We start from the raw sequence: 14,156 nt of genomic DNA, 5'->3' as shown, positions 1-14,156 counted from the left end.
GACAGGACCTGGGCTGGGAGGGTGGTGGCCAGGCAGGGAGGGGAGTTGCATGAGGGGCATGAGGTCAGTGGAGCAGCAGGTTCAGCGCTGAAAACCTGACCTCTGAGGTCCCCGGGAGGGCCTGGCCCAGGGGGCAAGACCTGAGGACCCCCCAGTCCTCACTGCTGTTGCCTGTCAGTGGAGACCCTCCTAAGATGCCTTGGGGGGTCAGAGCCCTGTGCAGAGGAGCTGCCTTCTGGAGGGCAGGTGGGTTGTGGGGTGGGAAGCTGGCCCTGAGGCTGGGGTCTCCACCCTGACGGACCCTCGCTGCAGGATCGCCTGGGCATCCCTCCCCCAATTTCCACAGAGACGTGCTCACCAGCCACATATGTCATGACTCTATGTCCAGCCACAGGCCCAGCCCTCAGGACAGACCCCACCTCCACCCTTCTCTGCAGCTCCTGGCAGGGATGGTGCACAGTGGTGTGGTGTGCAGGTGGCTGGCACGGCCACTGGGCATCCGGGGCAGTGCTGGTCGCCTGGCCTCCTCGCTGGGGCCGCTGGGCCTCTGGCCTAGAAGGGCAGGAAGCCGTCCACTTCGAGGCGCAGGAAGGGGTCCAGCAGGGCCCGGAGCTTCCAGACGGTGGCACGGCTCAGCAGGGGTGGCACCAGCCCCTCGAAAGGTGTGGGGTTCACCACGTACACGTAGGCAGCGGTCCAGACCAGCAGGGCGCCCAGCAGCAGCCTCAGGGTCAGCAGCCTGCGGGCGGCGGTGGTCAGGGGCAGGGGCGCGTGGGGGGCCTGGGGGCTGGGCTCTGCCGCGCAGTCACCTACCAGAGCTGGCCTGCCAGGCCCTTGGAGCTTCCCAGCTTTGGCCTCCCTTTCTGTCGGGGAGGGGCTGGATCAGAGCCCACCCTGAGGGTCCAGGCTGAGGGCAGGGATCCCTGGCTTTGGGAAACCCTCCTCAGACAGGGCTCCCCCCACTGCAGCCCTGGCCCCTTCCTCCTGGACAGGCTCCTGCAGCCACTTTTCAGATGCCCCCCTGCCCTGGACCTGCCCTCCTGGAGCCCATTTCTCCCTCTCACCCAAGCAGGGCCCTGGGTGGGGGGCTGGTCTCCAGACCCAGAGTGGGGCGTGGAGGGCTCACCGACATGCTTGCCATCAGCTTCTCCTTCCTGACTCGAGTGCGGCACTGGGCCCGCTCCCTGCGGGGGCCTCACTGTCAGCACCCCACACCCTCCACCCCCAGCCTGGCACCCACCCCCTGGCTCGGTGCTGTGGAGGTGGGGGGTCAAGGATGGGTCTGCCCTGTCCTGACCAGGACACCTTCTGAGACCTTGCTCAGCTGGCCCGGCCCCTGTCCCCGTGTTACCTGAGAATCTCCAGCTGGATGTCCTCCATCTGGTCCAGCACGCCCCGGATGTCCTTCTTGAGGTTCTAGGGGCCAGAGGAGGTAAGCACAGCAGGCCCCTCACCCCGCCCTCCGTGGCTTCTCGCCCGCCCAGCCCCGTCCTTCTGGGTGCTGCCCTGTGGGGACCTACCAGGAGCCCGGTGGCCTGGTTGTTCAGGGCCATGTGCATCTCAGCCACGCTGTCCCACACCTAGGGGGAGGTGGGGTCACACCTGAGGAGCAGGACCCACTGGGTGGGCCCCCAGCACCCCTCCCCCTCAGCCAGGCGGGCACCTCTGTGATGACCATCTTCTTCCTCTCAAAGCACAGGCGGATCTGCTGCAGCTCGTTCTGAGGGTGGGGCCCAGGGTGGGCTTGGGCAGCATCAGCAGGGTGGCCGGTACCTCCCCGCCGGGCCCACTGGCCTGCTGCACGAAGACCTCCCCAATGAACCCCCCAGGCCCACCTGGAGTGCTGTACGAAGTTTCCTCCCCCCACAGCCCCTCCCCCAGGCCCACCTGGGACTGCTGCACGAAAGCCTCTTGCCCCTGGCACAGCTCCCGCCGCAGCAGCTGCAGAGGCGCCCTGTTCCCCAAGGGCTGCGTGCCAGCTGGGTCGGGGGGCTGTGGGAGAGCCCCCAGATCAGCCCCAAGACTGTGGGCTAGAGGGGCGTTGGCTGCCTGGGGTCCCTGGGCCCTGTACTTACCCAGGCCAGAGCAGTGCAGCTTGAGTGTTCGGGACACAGGGGCAGGAACTGCTGCCCCAGCCCCAGGAGGGCCCCCAGCTGCTCCCGAAGGTCCTGGTTCTGCCTTTTCTGGGGGTGGGGTCAGAGAGAGGGGACTGCCTGTCATGGCTGCTCCTGGGGCTGGGGCTGGGGCTGGGGCTGGGGCAGGGGCAGGGGCAAGGGCAGGGGCAGGGGCAGGGGCTGGGGCTGGGGCTGGGGCTGGGGCTGGGGCTGGGGCAGGGGCAGGGGCTGGGGCAGGGGCTGGGGCTGGGGCAGGGGCGCCAGGCAGTGGGTGGGGCTCACCAGGCTGTGGTTCTCCTGCTCCAGCTGCAGGAAGGACTGTTCTGCAGAGCCCAGAGGCCCGCACTGAAGCTTGGACGGGGCTGCCCTGGGCGAGGCCAGGGCCCCTCCCTCCCACGACAGGGGTGGGCATGGGCAGGGTCTGGGCCCCGAGCCAATGGATCCCCCCTGCCTGGGAGCCCCCTGGTTAGACCCTGGGTGCAGGGGCCAGCCCCACCCGAGCCCTGACTCCAGGTCTCCTTGTCTCGGCCCCTCAGTGTCTCTCGCTCTCTGCTCCTGGCTGGACAGAAAGAGCCCGGGAGCCTCGCCCTCCACCGTGGGCCCACTGCCCCCTGCCCCTGGGACTGGGAAAGGTCTCTGGGACTGCACTGAGTGAGCAGAGGAGATGGGGCCCAGGCAGGGCCACCCTACAAATCCCTGGCAGGGCTGGTCCAGGCCTCCTCCATGGCTGCTGGAGGCTGGGGCTGGGGGGCACTGGGGGTGGGGGTGGCCGCAGGGGCCCAGGGTTTTCAGCCCCTCCATCCCTCCCTGCAACCCCTTCCTGACCCCAGGTCCAGGCTCTGGCCTGGCCCAACCTGCCACCCTCTTATTGAGGGGGCTGCCCCAGGCAACAATCACAAAGGCCTGAGTGCAGCCAGGGAGGTCACAATGGGCCCCTCCCACCTGGTCCTGAAGCTGCCCTGCCTGATGACCTCACTGCCTCTGACCCACTGACCCACCGACCCACCATGCGAGTTTTCTTTCTTTCTTTCTTTCTTTCTTTTTATGGGAAGGGGTCTTGCTCTGTCACCCAGGCTGGAGTGCAGTGGCACAAGATGTCTCACTGCAGCCTCCAACTCCTGGGCTCAGGCAATCCTCCCACCTCAGTCTCCCAAGTAGCTAGGACTACAGATGTGTGCAATCATGCCCGGCTAATTTTTAAATTTTTTGTAGAGATAGGGGTCTCGCTATGTTGCCCAGGCTGGTTGCAAACTCCTGGCCTCAAGCGATCCTCTTACCTCAGCATCTGAAAGTGTTGGGATTACGGATGTGAGCCACTGCATCCAGACTAGTTATAAAACAGATAATACATACACTCACAGTGTGGATTCAAAAAATATCAAACAATAAAAACGGCATCCAAGCCTTTCCCACCTCTATCTCCTGTCCCTGCAGCCAGGAGCCTCCTCTTTAAGCTCCTAGAGGTGGGCTGCCGTCCCCTGCCCCTGATTCACATGGAAGAGATCATCCTGTAGCCCAGCTTTGCTTTTCATCTAATGTATCTCTGAGGTTTTAAAACATTCTTTTCTAGCTATGTATTGAATATTTACTTTATGCCAGATCCAGTACATGCCATTGTTATCCTCTGCCTTTTTTTTTTGAGACGGAGTCTCGCTCTGTCGCCCAGGCTGGAGTGCAGTGGCACAATCTTGGCTCACTGCAAGCTCCGCCTCCCAGGTTCACGCCATTCTCCTGCCTCAGCCTCTCGAGTAGCTGGGACTACAGCGGCCTGTCACCACACCTGGCTAATTATTTTGTATTTTTAGTAGGGACGGGGTTTCACCGTGGTAGCCAGGATGGTCTCGATCTCCTGACCTCGTGATCTACCCATCTCGGCCTCCCAAAGTGCTGGGATTACAGGTGTGAGCCACCGCGCCTGGCCTGTTAGCCTCTGTTTACAGGTGGGGAAAGCTGAGGCAGGAAGCCCTTTAGTCACTTGCCGAAGGCCACGCTGTTACCTGTGGGACCGGATTTGGGTGGCGGAAGAGCACTCATCTGACAGTGGGGCCGGATTCACACCCCAGGCCCGTTCCCTCCTGCTCCCTGGTGCTCCTCACGCCATCGGCCCTGCTGCCTCTCACTGCCCCTGAGTGCCTGTGCCCGTGTCCTCCTTCTTGAACCCCTCAGCCGTCAGTTAACCCTGAGAAAGCTGGCTCGGACATGTCCTCATATAGTAGGAACAGCCTGGTTCCCTCCTCTCCCGGTGTCCTGGCCCCGCTGCAAGGTGACTTCACCTCCTACATCAAGAGGCGGGTCCTGGTCTCCACCTCTGGGCTCTGGGCCGGCCTCGGATGCACTTGGCCAATGGGCTGCTCCTAAGCTGCTGTGGGCAGAGGTTGGCATGACACTTGTGCGCTGGGCCTGGACCTCTCTTGCTTGGCTCTGGGGACTGTCCTCTCTGCAGGAGGTCTGGGCTGGGCTGCAGGATGAGAGGCCATGGGTCAAGAGAGGCTTCTGTCATCCCAGCCGGTCCCCAGCTGCGTAAAGATGGGTGGACAAGCCCAGCGAGGCCCCCAGAGACCCGGCCCATACGGTAGCAAAGTTGCCGGCCGTGTACCACCGAGCCCCAGGCTGTCATGGTGGTTTTGCCGCTGAGTTTTGGACTGGGCTGTGATGTGGGAGGAGACATTGAGAGGCCTCACAAGCCTAGAAGCGTCTTACCCTGACCTCATGCCTGCTGGACTTCGGGCTGGGGAGAGAACTGGGGCCGAGGGCGTTTTCCCACAGGACTGGAAGGCCAGTCGTGGTCCTTGGTGGTGAGAGCTGGCCAGGTTGCCAGCCTTCTTCCCGGAAGCCTGCAGGGTCCCCTCTGATCCCTGCGCCTCTGGGGGTCACACCAACTGTGGGTCTTTCCTTCCTCACCACGCTGGGCACTTGGTGAGCACATTCTACCTTGAGAGGGGGCATTTCTTTGATAACATTTCTTCTTATTTCCTGCTTGTTCTGGAACTCCTGTCAGTCAGATGTTGGGTATTTTGAATTGATCCTGTGAGTCCTTCTTTCTACCTTTGCTTGTGGATAGACTTCCCTGAACCCAAACACAAACACTTTCTCTCTGCTTTTTAAAAAATTGGTTTTGGGGCTGGATGTAGTGGCTCACACCTGTAGTCGCAGCACTTTGGGAGGCCAAGGCAGGCAGATCACTTGAGGTCAGGTGTTCCAGACCAGCCTAGCCAACATGGTGAAACCCCGTCTCCACTAAAAATACAAAAATTTGCTGGACGTGGTGGCAGGAGACTGGCTTGAACCCGGAAGGCGGAGGTTGCAGTGAGCCGAGATCACGCCACTGCACTCCAGCCTGGGTGACAGAGCCAGACTCTGTTTTAAAATAAATAAACAAATAAAAATAAAAAATTGGTTTTGGATTTTAGCAGTCCTGTTTTTCATTTCCAAGACATTTCCATCGTTCCCTGAGCTCCCTTCTTCTTGTTCTAGAGAATTCTGTTCTGCTGTTAGGGATAAAGTGGCTTTGGGGGGAGGCGAATCTTTTGCTTTCTGCATTTTCTCTCTTGCGATTCTTTTTTGTTTGTTTAGTCTTGGAGCTTCACATGAGACTCAGTGCTCAAATGTCTGGCTTTTCTTGCTTTTCGATCCCTGTTTATAGGAGAGGCAGGCAGAGCTGCTGGGCACTCCTCTTTCCTTGTTAACTTGAGGAAGCCGGGCAGCCAGGTCTTGGAAGGCAGGCCTCCTGCCTCCAGGCGGCGTCTCGGGCTGCAGGGCTGTGGTCTGGAGTGGGGACAGTACCAGCTCCCACTGCCGTCCTGCCATGCTTGTTCGCAGCACACATCTCCTCACACCAGTGACGAGGCCACTGCTTGCCAGCTGCTTGCCTTCTTCCTGCCAGGCTGTCCTGCTATGTCAGCCTCCGCTCTCCACCTCAAGAAGTGTCTCGAAATATCTTGTCTGCAGATGACCTCTCTGCTGTTCTCAGTGCCACGTGGGGCCTCCCCAGCAGAGGCGGCTGGATACCTGGCCCTGGCTGCTGGAGGTTGTTTAGCTGCCAGAGGGCGGCGGCAGCCTTCAGGAACCTCCCCTAGCCTCTGCCCTGTTCATTCCTTGCTGGAATGTCATGGGTCTCAGGATGTGCTGAGCTCAGAGACCCCATGGGGCAACTTGGGATGGGGGCTAAGGAAGGCCTCTTGGAGGAGCCCTGAGGCGAGGTGGCCCTGGGGTGGGGTGGAGGAGGCCTTGAGCAGCAGGGGAGTGGGTTGCACCGTGCTCTCTGTGTCCCTGAGTGAATGGGGGAGGGGCTGCACCCTGCTCTCTGCATCTCTGAGTGGGACGGGGGCTGCCCCCTGTTCTCTGTGTCCCTGAGTGAGTGGAGTGGGGGCTGCCCCCTGCTCTCTGCGTCCCTGAGTGAGTGGGACGGGGGCTGCCCCCTGCTCTCTGCGTCCCTGAGTGAGTGGGGCGGGGGCTGCCCCCTGCTCTCTGTGTCCCTGAGTGAGTGGGGCGGGGGCTGCCCCCTGTTCTCTGCATCTCTGAGTGGGACGGGGGCTGCCCCCTGCTCTCTGTGTCCCTGAGTGAGTGGGGTGGGGGCTGCCTCCTGCTCTCTGCGTCCCTGAGTGGGGTGGGGGCTGCCCCCTGCTCTCTCTGTCCTTGAATGGAGCAGGAGCTGCACCCTGCTCTCTGTGTCCCTGAGTAAGTGGGGTGGGGGCTGCACCTGCTCTGTGTGTCCCCAGCCTGCTAGGTGCCCCACAGGGGCCAGGATGCTGAGGAGGGAGAGGTCTTCACGGAGACGGGGGGCTCCTGTAATAAGGAAGACAACACTGGCTTCCTGGGCGAACAGCAGGGCGGGGTCCTTAGGTCCCACCATAGGTGCCCAGGCCTGGATGAGATTCCCCAGTGGCCCTGAGGGGGCGCTCGGGACACCCTGGATGGCCCAGTGTCCTCCCGTCACCCTCACCCCTGGGCATCATCCTCCTTGGCCTGGAAACCCCAAGCTCCCTGACACCCCCGCCCCTCTCTCCGCCTGTGCTGGGGAAGGATACTGCTGCTCTGTTAGTCAGCCATAGAACCCCTCCTCCCCCAGCCCCTCTCACCCCTTCCTGTGGTCCTTGCCAATCACCCTGAGCCCAAAAGGTGGGAGACTCCGGGAGAGATGGGGCCCTGGATCCCCAGCCCTGGGGTCCCCCACTCACGGGGTCAGATACATTAACAAAGGCCAAGCGCCCTGCCAAGCGGTGTCCTGGATTGGGGTGGGCGTGGGGGTTCGCCTCAGGTCCAGGCTCCGGGATGTCGTGCAGGACAGGGCGCGGCTGCGGCGGGGGCACTGGCTGGAAGCCGGAACTCCCGGCCTCGAGGGCGGAAAGTGTGGCCAGCGCAGCGTGCTGGGGGGGCCACAGCCCCGTTGCCAGGCAGCGCCTCCCTGGACGCCAGTTGCCATGGAAGCCGCTTCCTGCCCATGTTGCCACGGCGTCCAGATGGCCTCGAGGAGCCCAGTTCAGAGGGGCCGCCCTGTGCCCTTGCCCTTCCTCCGCTGCCCAGGGATGGGCTTGGAGGACAAAGAGGAGGAGAGGCTGGGGCGCCCAGCATGGAGATCTCAGTCCTTCCTGCTGGAGCTGGGCTGCGGCCCAGGGCAGGGGCCAGATGGGGCTGTTCTGCTGTCTGCACCGCAGACTTGATGTTCATACCCCAAGCTCATTTTATGTACTTTCTATTTTTATTAAGAAAGAGTCTCACTCTGTTGCCCAGGCTGGAGTGCAGTGGCGTGATCACAGCTCACTGAAGCCTCCAACTGGGCTCAAGGGATCCTCCCACCTCAGCCTCCCGTGTATTGGGGACCACAGGTATGTGCCACCATGCCCAGATAATTCTTTATTATTTTATTTTTGTAGAGACTGGGTCTCGCTATGTTGCCCAGGCTGGTCTTGAACTCCTGGCTCAAGTGATCTGCCCGCCTCAGCCTCTCAAAATGCTAGGATTACAGGTGTAAGCCACCTCGCCTGTGCTTGGCTGCTCCCAAGCATATCTCAAAAGCCAGGAAACAGGCCCTGAATGGATGGAACTCGGGGTCACTGGGCCAGCCACAGCCCTCAGAGGACCCCATCTCTGTGCCCCCTAACCCGAGCTCCTGGCCCACACCCACCCGGGCTGCCTGTCAGGATCTGCTCCCTCTCCAGCCCTCAGAGCTGCCCTATGTGGAGGGTTGGGGGTCCCAGAAAACCTGGGAGAAATGGGTCCTGGAAACAGGGTCGGGGAGAAGGGCAGAGTGCTGGGGATGCTGGGCCCATGACCTCCCTGTCCCTGGGGCTTCCCCATGTCAGAAATGATGCTCAGAGAGGTAAGGGCGCACCCTTTTTCTGCCCCATCCCCAGCATGGCCAAGCCGCTCCCAGGGTGCGGGCAATGGCAGGCCATTTGTCTCCCTCCTGGGTGAGTCTCTGGACACGGATTCTCACATTTTTTATTTAAGAATCAGAGAGATATAAGAATGTCAAGGAAAAATCCTCTCATGGACAATGCAGCCCCAGTAAATGACTGTCAGCCGGCGTGTCCAGGGCTCCAAGGCCCCAGGAGGTGGCCATGCTGGGGCTGCCAGGCCTCTGGCTCCAGGGTTGCTGGGGCTGAACTGAACATGCCTACCCCTGCCCAGGCCCAGAGACACCCTGCCCCTGAGAAGCCCACCGGCTTGGCCAGTCCATCTTCTTGGCACTCCCTGCCCATCACCTACCCCTTCTAGTCGGACAGTGGAGCCTGGGGGGACAGCATGGCAGAGTGCCTGATGGTCAGTGCCAAAGTCATCTCCAAAGTCCTTGCTGGGGCCAAGAGCCAGGACTCCTTGCCCGTCCCTGTCGCTGCCCTGTGCCCGCCCAGCACCTGCTGGGGACTAGGCTGCCCATTGGAGAAGGAAACAAAGTGCTGGGCTGTGAGCTCCTGAGGCCTGTCTCTGTGCCCCAGGACCAGGCTCCTGGGTGGAGGGAGAGACCAGGGGCAGGTGAGGAACGGCAGGGCCCCGGGAATCCCTCCGTGCCTGTCCTTCGGTCTCCGGGACTTATGTGCAGGTACCGGCTGGAGCTGTGGTGCAGTTCCCAGTCTCACCACCAGATAGCACCATGCCCCTGTAGAAGCAGTGCCCAGAGCTGGCCAGGTGGTTCTCTGGGGCTGCAGCAGAGGAATCCACCCAGCCCAAGCTCTGGCAGGGAAGGGGCAGTGCTAGGGGGAGCCCCTCCCCACTTGGATCCGAAGTTCCCATAGGGTCTAGGGCAGGGGCTTGCCGGGTAGCCAGAAGTTCCCTTGCTGAGTCTAGGGTGTCTATCTCACATTTCACATGGAGACGAATCATTCCAGACACCCCAGCACTGACCCGGGGCCGTTTGCTACCCCTCCCAAGGGGTAGGGCTCCTATCTTGGGGCCTTCCTGAGCATAGTAGCCTTTGGGCAACCCCAGCCTGGCCCCAAGTTGTCCCATTTGTCAGTGGGCAGCTGGGGCTGGGGGAGGGGTCCCAGCTCCTGTCCAAAGTCACGATTGCCCCTGACCAGGGTGTGGCAGCCGCTGTGGCCTGGGTCAGTGAGGCCGTGGACGGAGAGTGGCCCAGGTGTAGGCGCTGCTCTCAGCTAAGAGACAGCCCATCTGGAGGAAGAACCAGGAGCCAGAGGGATGGCCGGGTTCCCAGCATGCAGGAGGCCAGCTTAGGGTCAGCAGGGGCCCCCTGCAGGTACTCCAAGAGGCAAACCACATGAAGAGTCACCTGAGAGGGAATGACGGAGGCTGGGGAGGTGGAGCCCCCACCTCCAACTGCTGCCTCGGCCCCCACAGCAGGGGAGGGTGGGAGGCTGGTCCTGGCTCTGCCCTGGGAGATGCCACCTGGGCCTTGGTCTGGGGCAGAGGGCTGGCCGGGAGGCTGGATGCAGCCACTGCTCTGGAGTGACCACACCATTTCCACCCTGCTTGCCTCATTCTTCTCATGGGGGCCTCAAGGGGACACACCAGAGGTTTACTGGGGACATGGCAGGGGAGGGATCTCAGTGCTGGCCTTCTGGGGCCCTGCGTCCACTCTGCCCCTTTCTGACCTGGGCTGGGGCCTCTGCCCTCCCCCGGGCCTGGAGACAGAGCCCTTTTGGAGGCCCTCAGGCTTGACAAGCCTACTCCTTGGAGCCAGGCTGTGGGCTGGGCTGTATCCTGGTGGGATGGGGGATCTGGGGCTTGGGTGGGAGTGGGGCTGGGAGCAGGTGGAGGTTGGTGCCTCAGGCTCTGGGGAATGGGCCTGGGATGGCTGCAAGGTGGAGGAGAGGCTCTCTCAACCCTGGGCTTTGGGGTCTGAGCCCAGCCCTGTCCCCAGGCAGTCCGCCCCTGCAGCCCCGCATTGCCATGTTGGTTGGAGTTGCGATGAGAGGTGCTGGGGTCTCCCTTGCCTCTGCCCAGCACAGCTGAGAAGTCACGCGCTGCTGCCCAACTGTGGGGGTTTCAAGCCCCACTGGAGCCTCCAGGCGGGCCCTTGGGCAGCAGGGCCTTGTGACGGGAGGAGGGGACCCTGGGAAGTCAGGGACCAGGTAGGGGAGGGAGAGAAGGCGGGAGCACAGTTGTGGGTATGGGTACCCGCCCCTTCCTGAACTGTGTTCCTCCCAGCCCACCTGACTCCAGTCCTCTGTGCCAGCTGCCAGGGGATGCCTGAGGCCACCTGTCTCCCCAAAAGAAGGTCTTACCTTCAGAGCCAGCCTTTGAGGCTCCTGGTGACCTCAGCCTGTTGCCCTTGACCCTGAGTTCACCTAGATCAAGTGGGGGGCCGCTCTTTGGGCCTCAGTTCTCCCATTCCCAGGGAGCAGGTCCTCTGTCCCCTGACAGCACCCCTCCTCGCTGTGCAGCCACCACTGCCAGGGTTCTGACCCGTGGATGTTCCCCAGGGGGTGGCTCTGGGCTCTCAGGCAACCGGCTACTGTGGGTGGTGGTTTGCACGAGAATAGTGTCACTCTTGGGTCCTTTGCTTGAAGTTGGCTCTGCTGAGTGCAGCCTGCAGACATTTTCAGGAAACTGAATCCATAGGCTGGAGGCTTCTGCTTCCCCACAACCCAAACGGCCCCTAGCCAGCCAGAGAGCCACGAGAACTCAGCCGCTGGCAACTGCCAGCAGGAAACCCACTATCAGCCGCTCACAGATGGACAGCCCATCCCGGCAGCTGGCCCCACCTCCCGCCCCTCTTCTGACCAACCCAGCAGCTCCTTGGGTGGGTGTGGCCACCCTGCTGCCCCCACCTGCTCCCGGACCCTGTGCCAGGCGGTACCTTGCCTCAGCGGGGCCTCGCCTCCCCCAGAGCCGCTCTGCTGCCTGACCTTGCAATCTCATGGGTCCTCTGGGCACCGGCGCAGTTAGGTGGGATCAGCTTTGGCCAGCAGGTTGGGGACAAGTGGGTAAATCCTCCCTCTCTGCCATCTCTGCTTCCTTCCTCCTGCCTGGCTTCCCTGCCTTTTCCCCACTCCGGCTCCAGGGTTGCACTGCTCAGAAAGCTGTTGCTGCCTGGCCAGTGCGCAGGCGTGATTTTCTTGGGAGCCTGGACTAAGACCCTGACCAGTCCTCCCACCCACCACCCATGCCACCACCCACGCCACCACCCAGCTAGCCAGCAACTAGGCCAGGAGTGATCAGGAGGGGGCCCACCCGACCACACACCCGGCGCCTCCAGCCGGCCAACTCTGCCCGCTCAGGGCTGTGAGCTGGAGGTGCCAGGAGCCTCCCGGGAGGCAGTGTGAGGCATTCTTCTTAATAAGTCCCGCATCGATGATAAAGGGCAGTATCAGTCCCTCGCTGATGCGCAGTGAGCGGCTCACCATACAGGGGAGGTGTTTAATTTATCTCGGGAACTGGGCGCAAGTTATAAAAATGGTAATTTCTTGGAGATTCAATTATGTGTTTTCATTGTTACCCTTGGTAATCAAGGAAACGATTTTTTATAAAAGGCTGTGGGATGATACTGATATCAGGAGAGGATCTGGGCCAGGTGGGGGCTTTGGGGATGAAGAGGAGGGCAGTGTCTGCTGGGGGCAGGCAGGGCAAGTGGAGCTGGGCCACCCGGCCCACCAGCTCCTCCAGCCCTCCAGCTCCTCCAGCCCACCAGCTCCTCCAGCCCTCCAGCTCCTCCAGCCCACCAGCTCCTCCAGCCCACTAGTTCCTCCGGCCCTCCAGCTCCTCCGGCCCACCTGCTCCTCCGGCCCTCCAGCTCCTCCGGCCCACCAGCTCCTCTGGCCCACCAGCTCCTCTAGCCCTCCGGCTCCTGTAGCCCTCCAGCTCCTCTGGCCCACCAGTTCCTCTAGCCCTCCAGCTCTTCCAGCCCACCAGTTCCTCCAGCCTTCCAGCTCCTTCAGCCCTCTCTGGCCTCAGTCTTCCCATCTGCCGATGGGCGCATCTCTGGTAGGGAGGGTCTGTGTTTTGGGATGAGGGCTGATGAACTGAGGCGTGACTCCTGGGCTGTGAGGGTGGCTGTGAGGGTGGCTGTGTCCCTGCCCCTCCCTGCCTGGTGCCCGAGCAGTCTCGTCCATCTCCTGAGGGCTCTGCAGGGAATAGAGAGGGGTTCCTCGTGGAGTGCGGACCTGATTTTTTCCCCAAGTGATGTCTTGGCTCTAAATAACATCTCCAGGATTAATGGTGCTGGCAGCCAACAGCACCAGGTGATTGCAAAAAGGGTTTTATGGCCCCATGGGTGAAATTGAACTTGCATCCGAGGTGTATTTCCAAGATGGGATTTTCCTCCCTGGCAGAGGCGGCACATTCCACGCTAATTATAATGGCAGCTCCTCGACATTCATCACCCATGGTGGGGGGGACACCCGTCGGGGCACAGGGGCAGGGTGTCCCTGGGGTAACCTCCAGGCCTTCTAATCTCAGCAGACTCTGGGGGGCTGGTTCTAGGAGATGCGCCCTCACCCAGTGCAGGGCCAGGGAAGGGCGAGGCGGGAGCCCCCAGGGGATGAACGCGCTCTAGCTGGGCTGCACCAGGGAGGAGGCTGGAAGGAGGCCCCAGGCTGAGGGTAGGACCCAGCTAGTCCCTGCCCAGGGACCCACAGGCTCCTTGCTGAGCAGACTCCAGCGAGGGGCCTGGCCCATCCTATTGCAAAGGGCTGGAGTCCTGGGCTGAGCTGGGCAGTTGACCTTGGACCTGACTCTGTCTCCCCTGAAAGCCGTTCTACCCCAACGCAGGCTCCTGCAGCCCAGCACAGTGCCCAGCCAGGGTGGGCAGGAGGAAGCCCTTCCTCCAACGGGCCCTCACCGTGCCCTGCCTGTGGGGCCTCGAGCCCCAGGGCTCTTGTCTCAGCACCGGGCCATGGAGATTCAGGAACTATGGGAGTCTGGGGGATCTCGGTGGCTGAGGGCTGTGCTCGTGGAGGACTCCTTGAGTTCAGAAGATGAGGCCCACCTTCTGCATAGCCAATAGGTCATTGTCACAGGGACACTGACCACCAGCACCAACCTCCATCCCCTGGCACCTGCCTTTATTACCCATTTCCCAGGTGAGGACAGGGGCTCAAAGAGGGGCAGGGTTCCTGAGGTCACACAACAGATGAGCAGCAGAGCCAGTGAGGGCCTGGGGGTGTCCTGCCAGGGGCTGAGGTGTGCCCACATGCAGGAATCCAGGGGTCCGTGGGCCAGGGCCCTGCCAAGAGTTGGGGGCTGGGGAAGGAAAGGGGGCATTGCCAGTGCTGCAGCCCCTGCCCTGGGGGGTAGGAGGGAGATGCCCCTCTGGGGGCCCGAGGGCAGGGTGGGCCCACGCTGTTCCCTCCCACCTGCCACGGGTGAACCTGACAGGAGTGGGGATGGAGCCTGGCATCCCAAGGGAACCTCCTGGAGTAATCACTTCACATGCTCGCGGTAAATACTGGGCCCTTCTTCCCCTCCCAGTAATTGAACTTATTTACTTTTAACTAAGATTAAATGTTCTCTGCGAGCTCAAGACACTGACTGCCCTGTCAGGCTCAGTCCACGCTCTGCTCTTTCTGCCTCTGGGGACCGCCCCCAGGCAGGGAGGGACCAGGCAGCCCTGGGGGAGCAGAGAAGTTGTTTTTCCAGGAAACTCTG

At 61.9% G+C, this 14,156-nt stretch overlaps 2 protein-coding genes across 30 annotated transcripts in view; one reads left to right on the top strand and one right to left on the bottom strand.

Moving 5' to 3' along the window:
• Positions 1–362: 362 nt before the first annotated feature.
• On the bottom strand, positions 363–7,572 carry CCDC188 (coiled-coil domain containing 188). 29 transcript variants are annotated; one of them, XM_054543628.1, is made up of 10 exons: positions 7,292–7,572; positions 4,388–4,572; positions 2,076–2,183; positions 1,888–1,992; positions 1,664–1,797; positions 1,521–1,580; positions 1,352–1,416; positions 1,127–1,184; positions 814–863; positions 363–739 (listed from the first exon to the last, which is right to left on the bottom strand). In XM_054543628.1, the coding sequence occupies exons 1-10, from the start codon at positions 7,534–7,536 to the stop codon at positions 553–555; spliced, it is 1,197 nt and encodes a 398-aa protein (XP_054399603.1). In that variant the 5' UTR covers positions 7,537–7,572; the 3' UTR covers positions 363–552. The 29 variants fall into 29 exon arrangements, with proteins under 29 accessions (XP_054399603.1, XP_054399618.1, XP_024095887.2 ...); XM_054543643.2 differs by lacking the exon at positions 7,292–7,572 and adding an exon at positions 6,814–7,120; XM_024240119.2 differs by having other exon boundaries at positions 1,664–1,992.
• A 4,292-nt stretch (positions 7,573–11,864) lies between these two features.
• The window catches only part of LOC129052796 (basic proline-rich protein-like), a gene marked incomplete at its 3' end in the record, with an annotated part of 3,910 nt that continues 1,618 nt past the window's right edge, over positions 11,865–14,156 (top strand). Inside the window, exon 1 of the mRNA XM_054543939.1 lies at positions 11,865–11,901. Within this exon, the coding sequence (XP_054399914.1) occupies positions 11,865–11,901 (37 nt within the window). The remainder of the gene's footprint in view (positions 11,902–14,156) is intronic.

This window comes from Pongo abelii, chromosome 23 (genome assembly GCF_028885655.2).
Source record: "Pongo abelii isolate AG06213 chromosome 23, NHGRI_mPonAbe1-v2.0_pri, whole genome shotgun sequence".
Lineage (NCBI taxonomy): Eukaryota > Metazoa > Chordata > Mammalia > Primates > Hominidae > Pongo > Pongo abelii.
The sequence above is the reverse complement of the archived record's forward strand: the minus strand, read 5'-3'. Positions and strand labels throughout refer to the sequence as shown.

What these genes read in the sequence shown, in the direction of transcription:
- CCDC188 (XM_054543622.1), bottom strand. Translation starts at nt 2,915, where the DNA reads ATGGAGGGGCTGAAAACCCTGGGCCCCTGCGGCCACCCCCACCCCCAG. An exon ending in GCTGCACTGCTCTGGCCTGG is followed by an intron (nt 1,993 to 2,075) that starts GTAAGTACAGGG and finishes GCTCTCCCACAG; the next exon opens with CCCCCCGACCCAGCTGGCAC. An exon ending in AGCTGATGGCAAGCATGTCG is followed by an intron (nt 740 to 1,126) that starts GTGAGCCCTCCA and finishes CGCCGCCCGCAG; the next exon opens with GCTGCTGACCCTGAGGCTGC.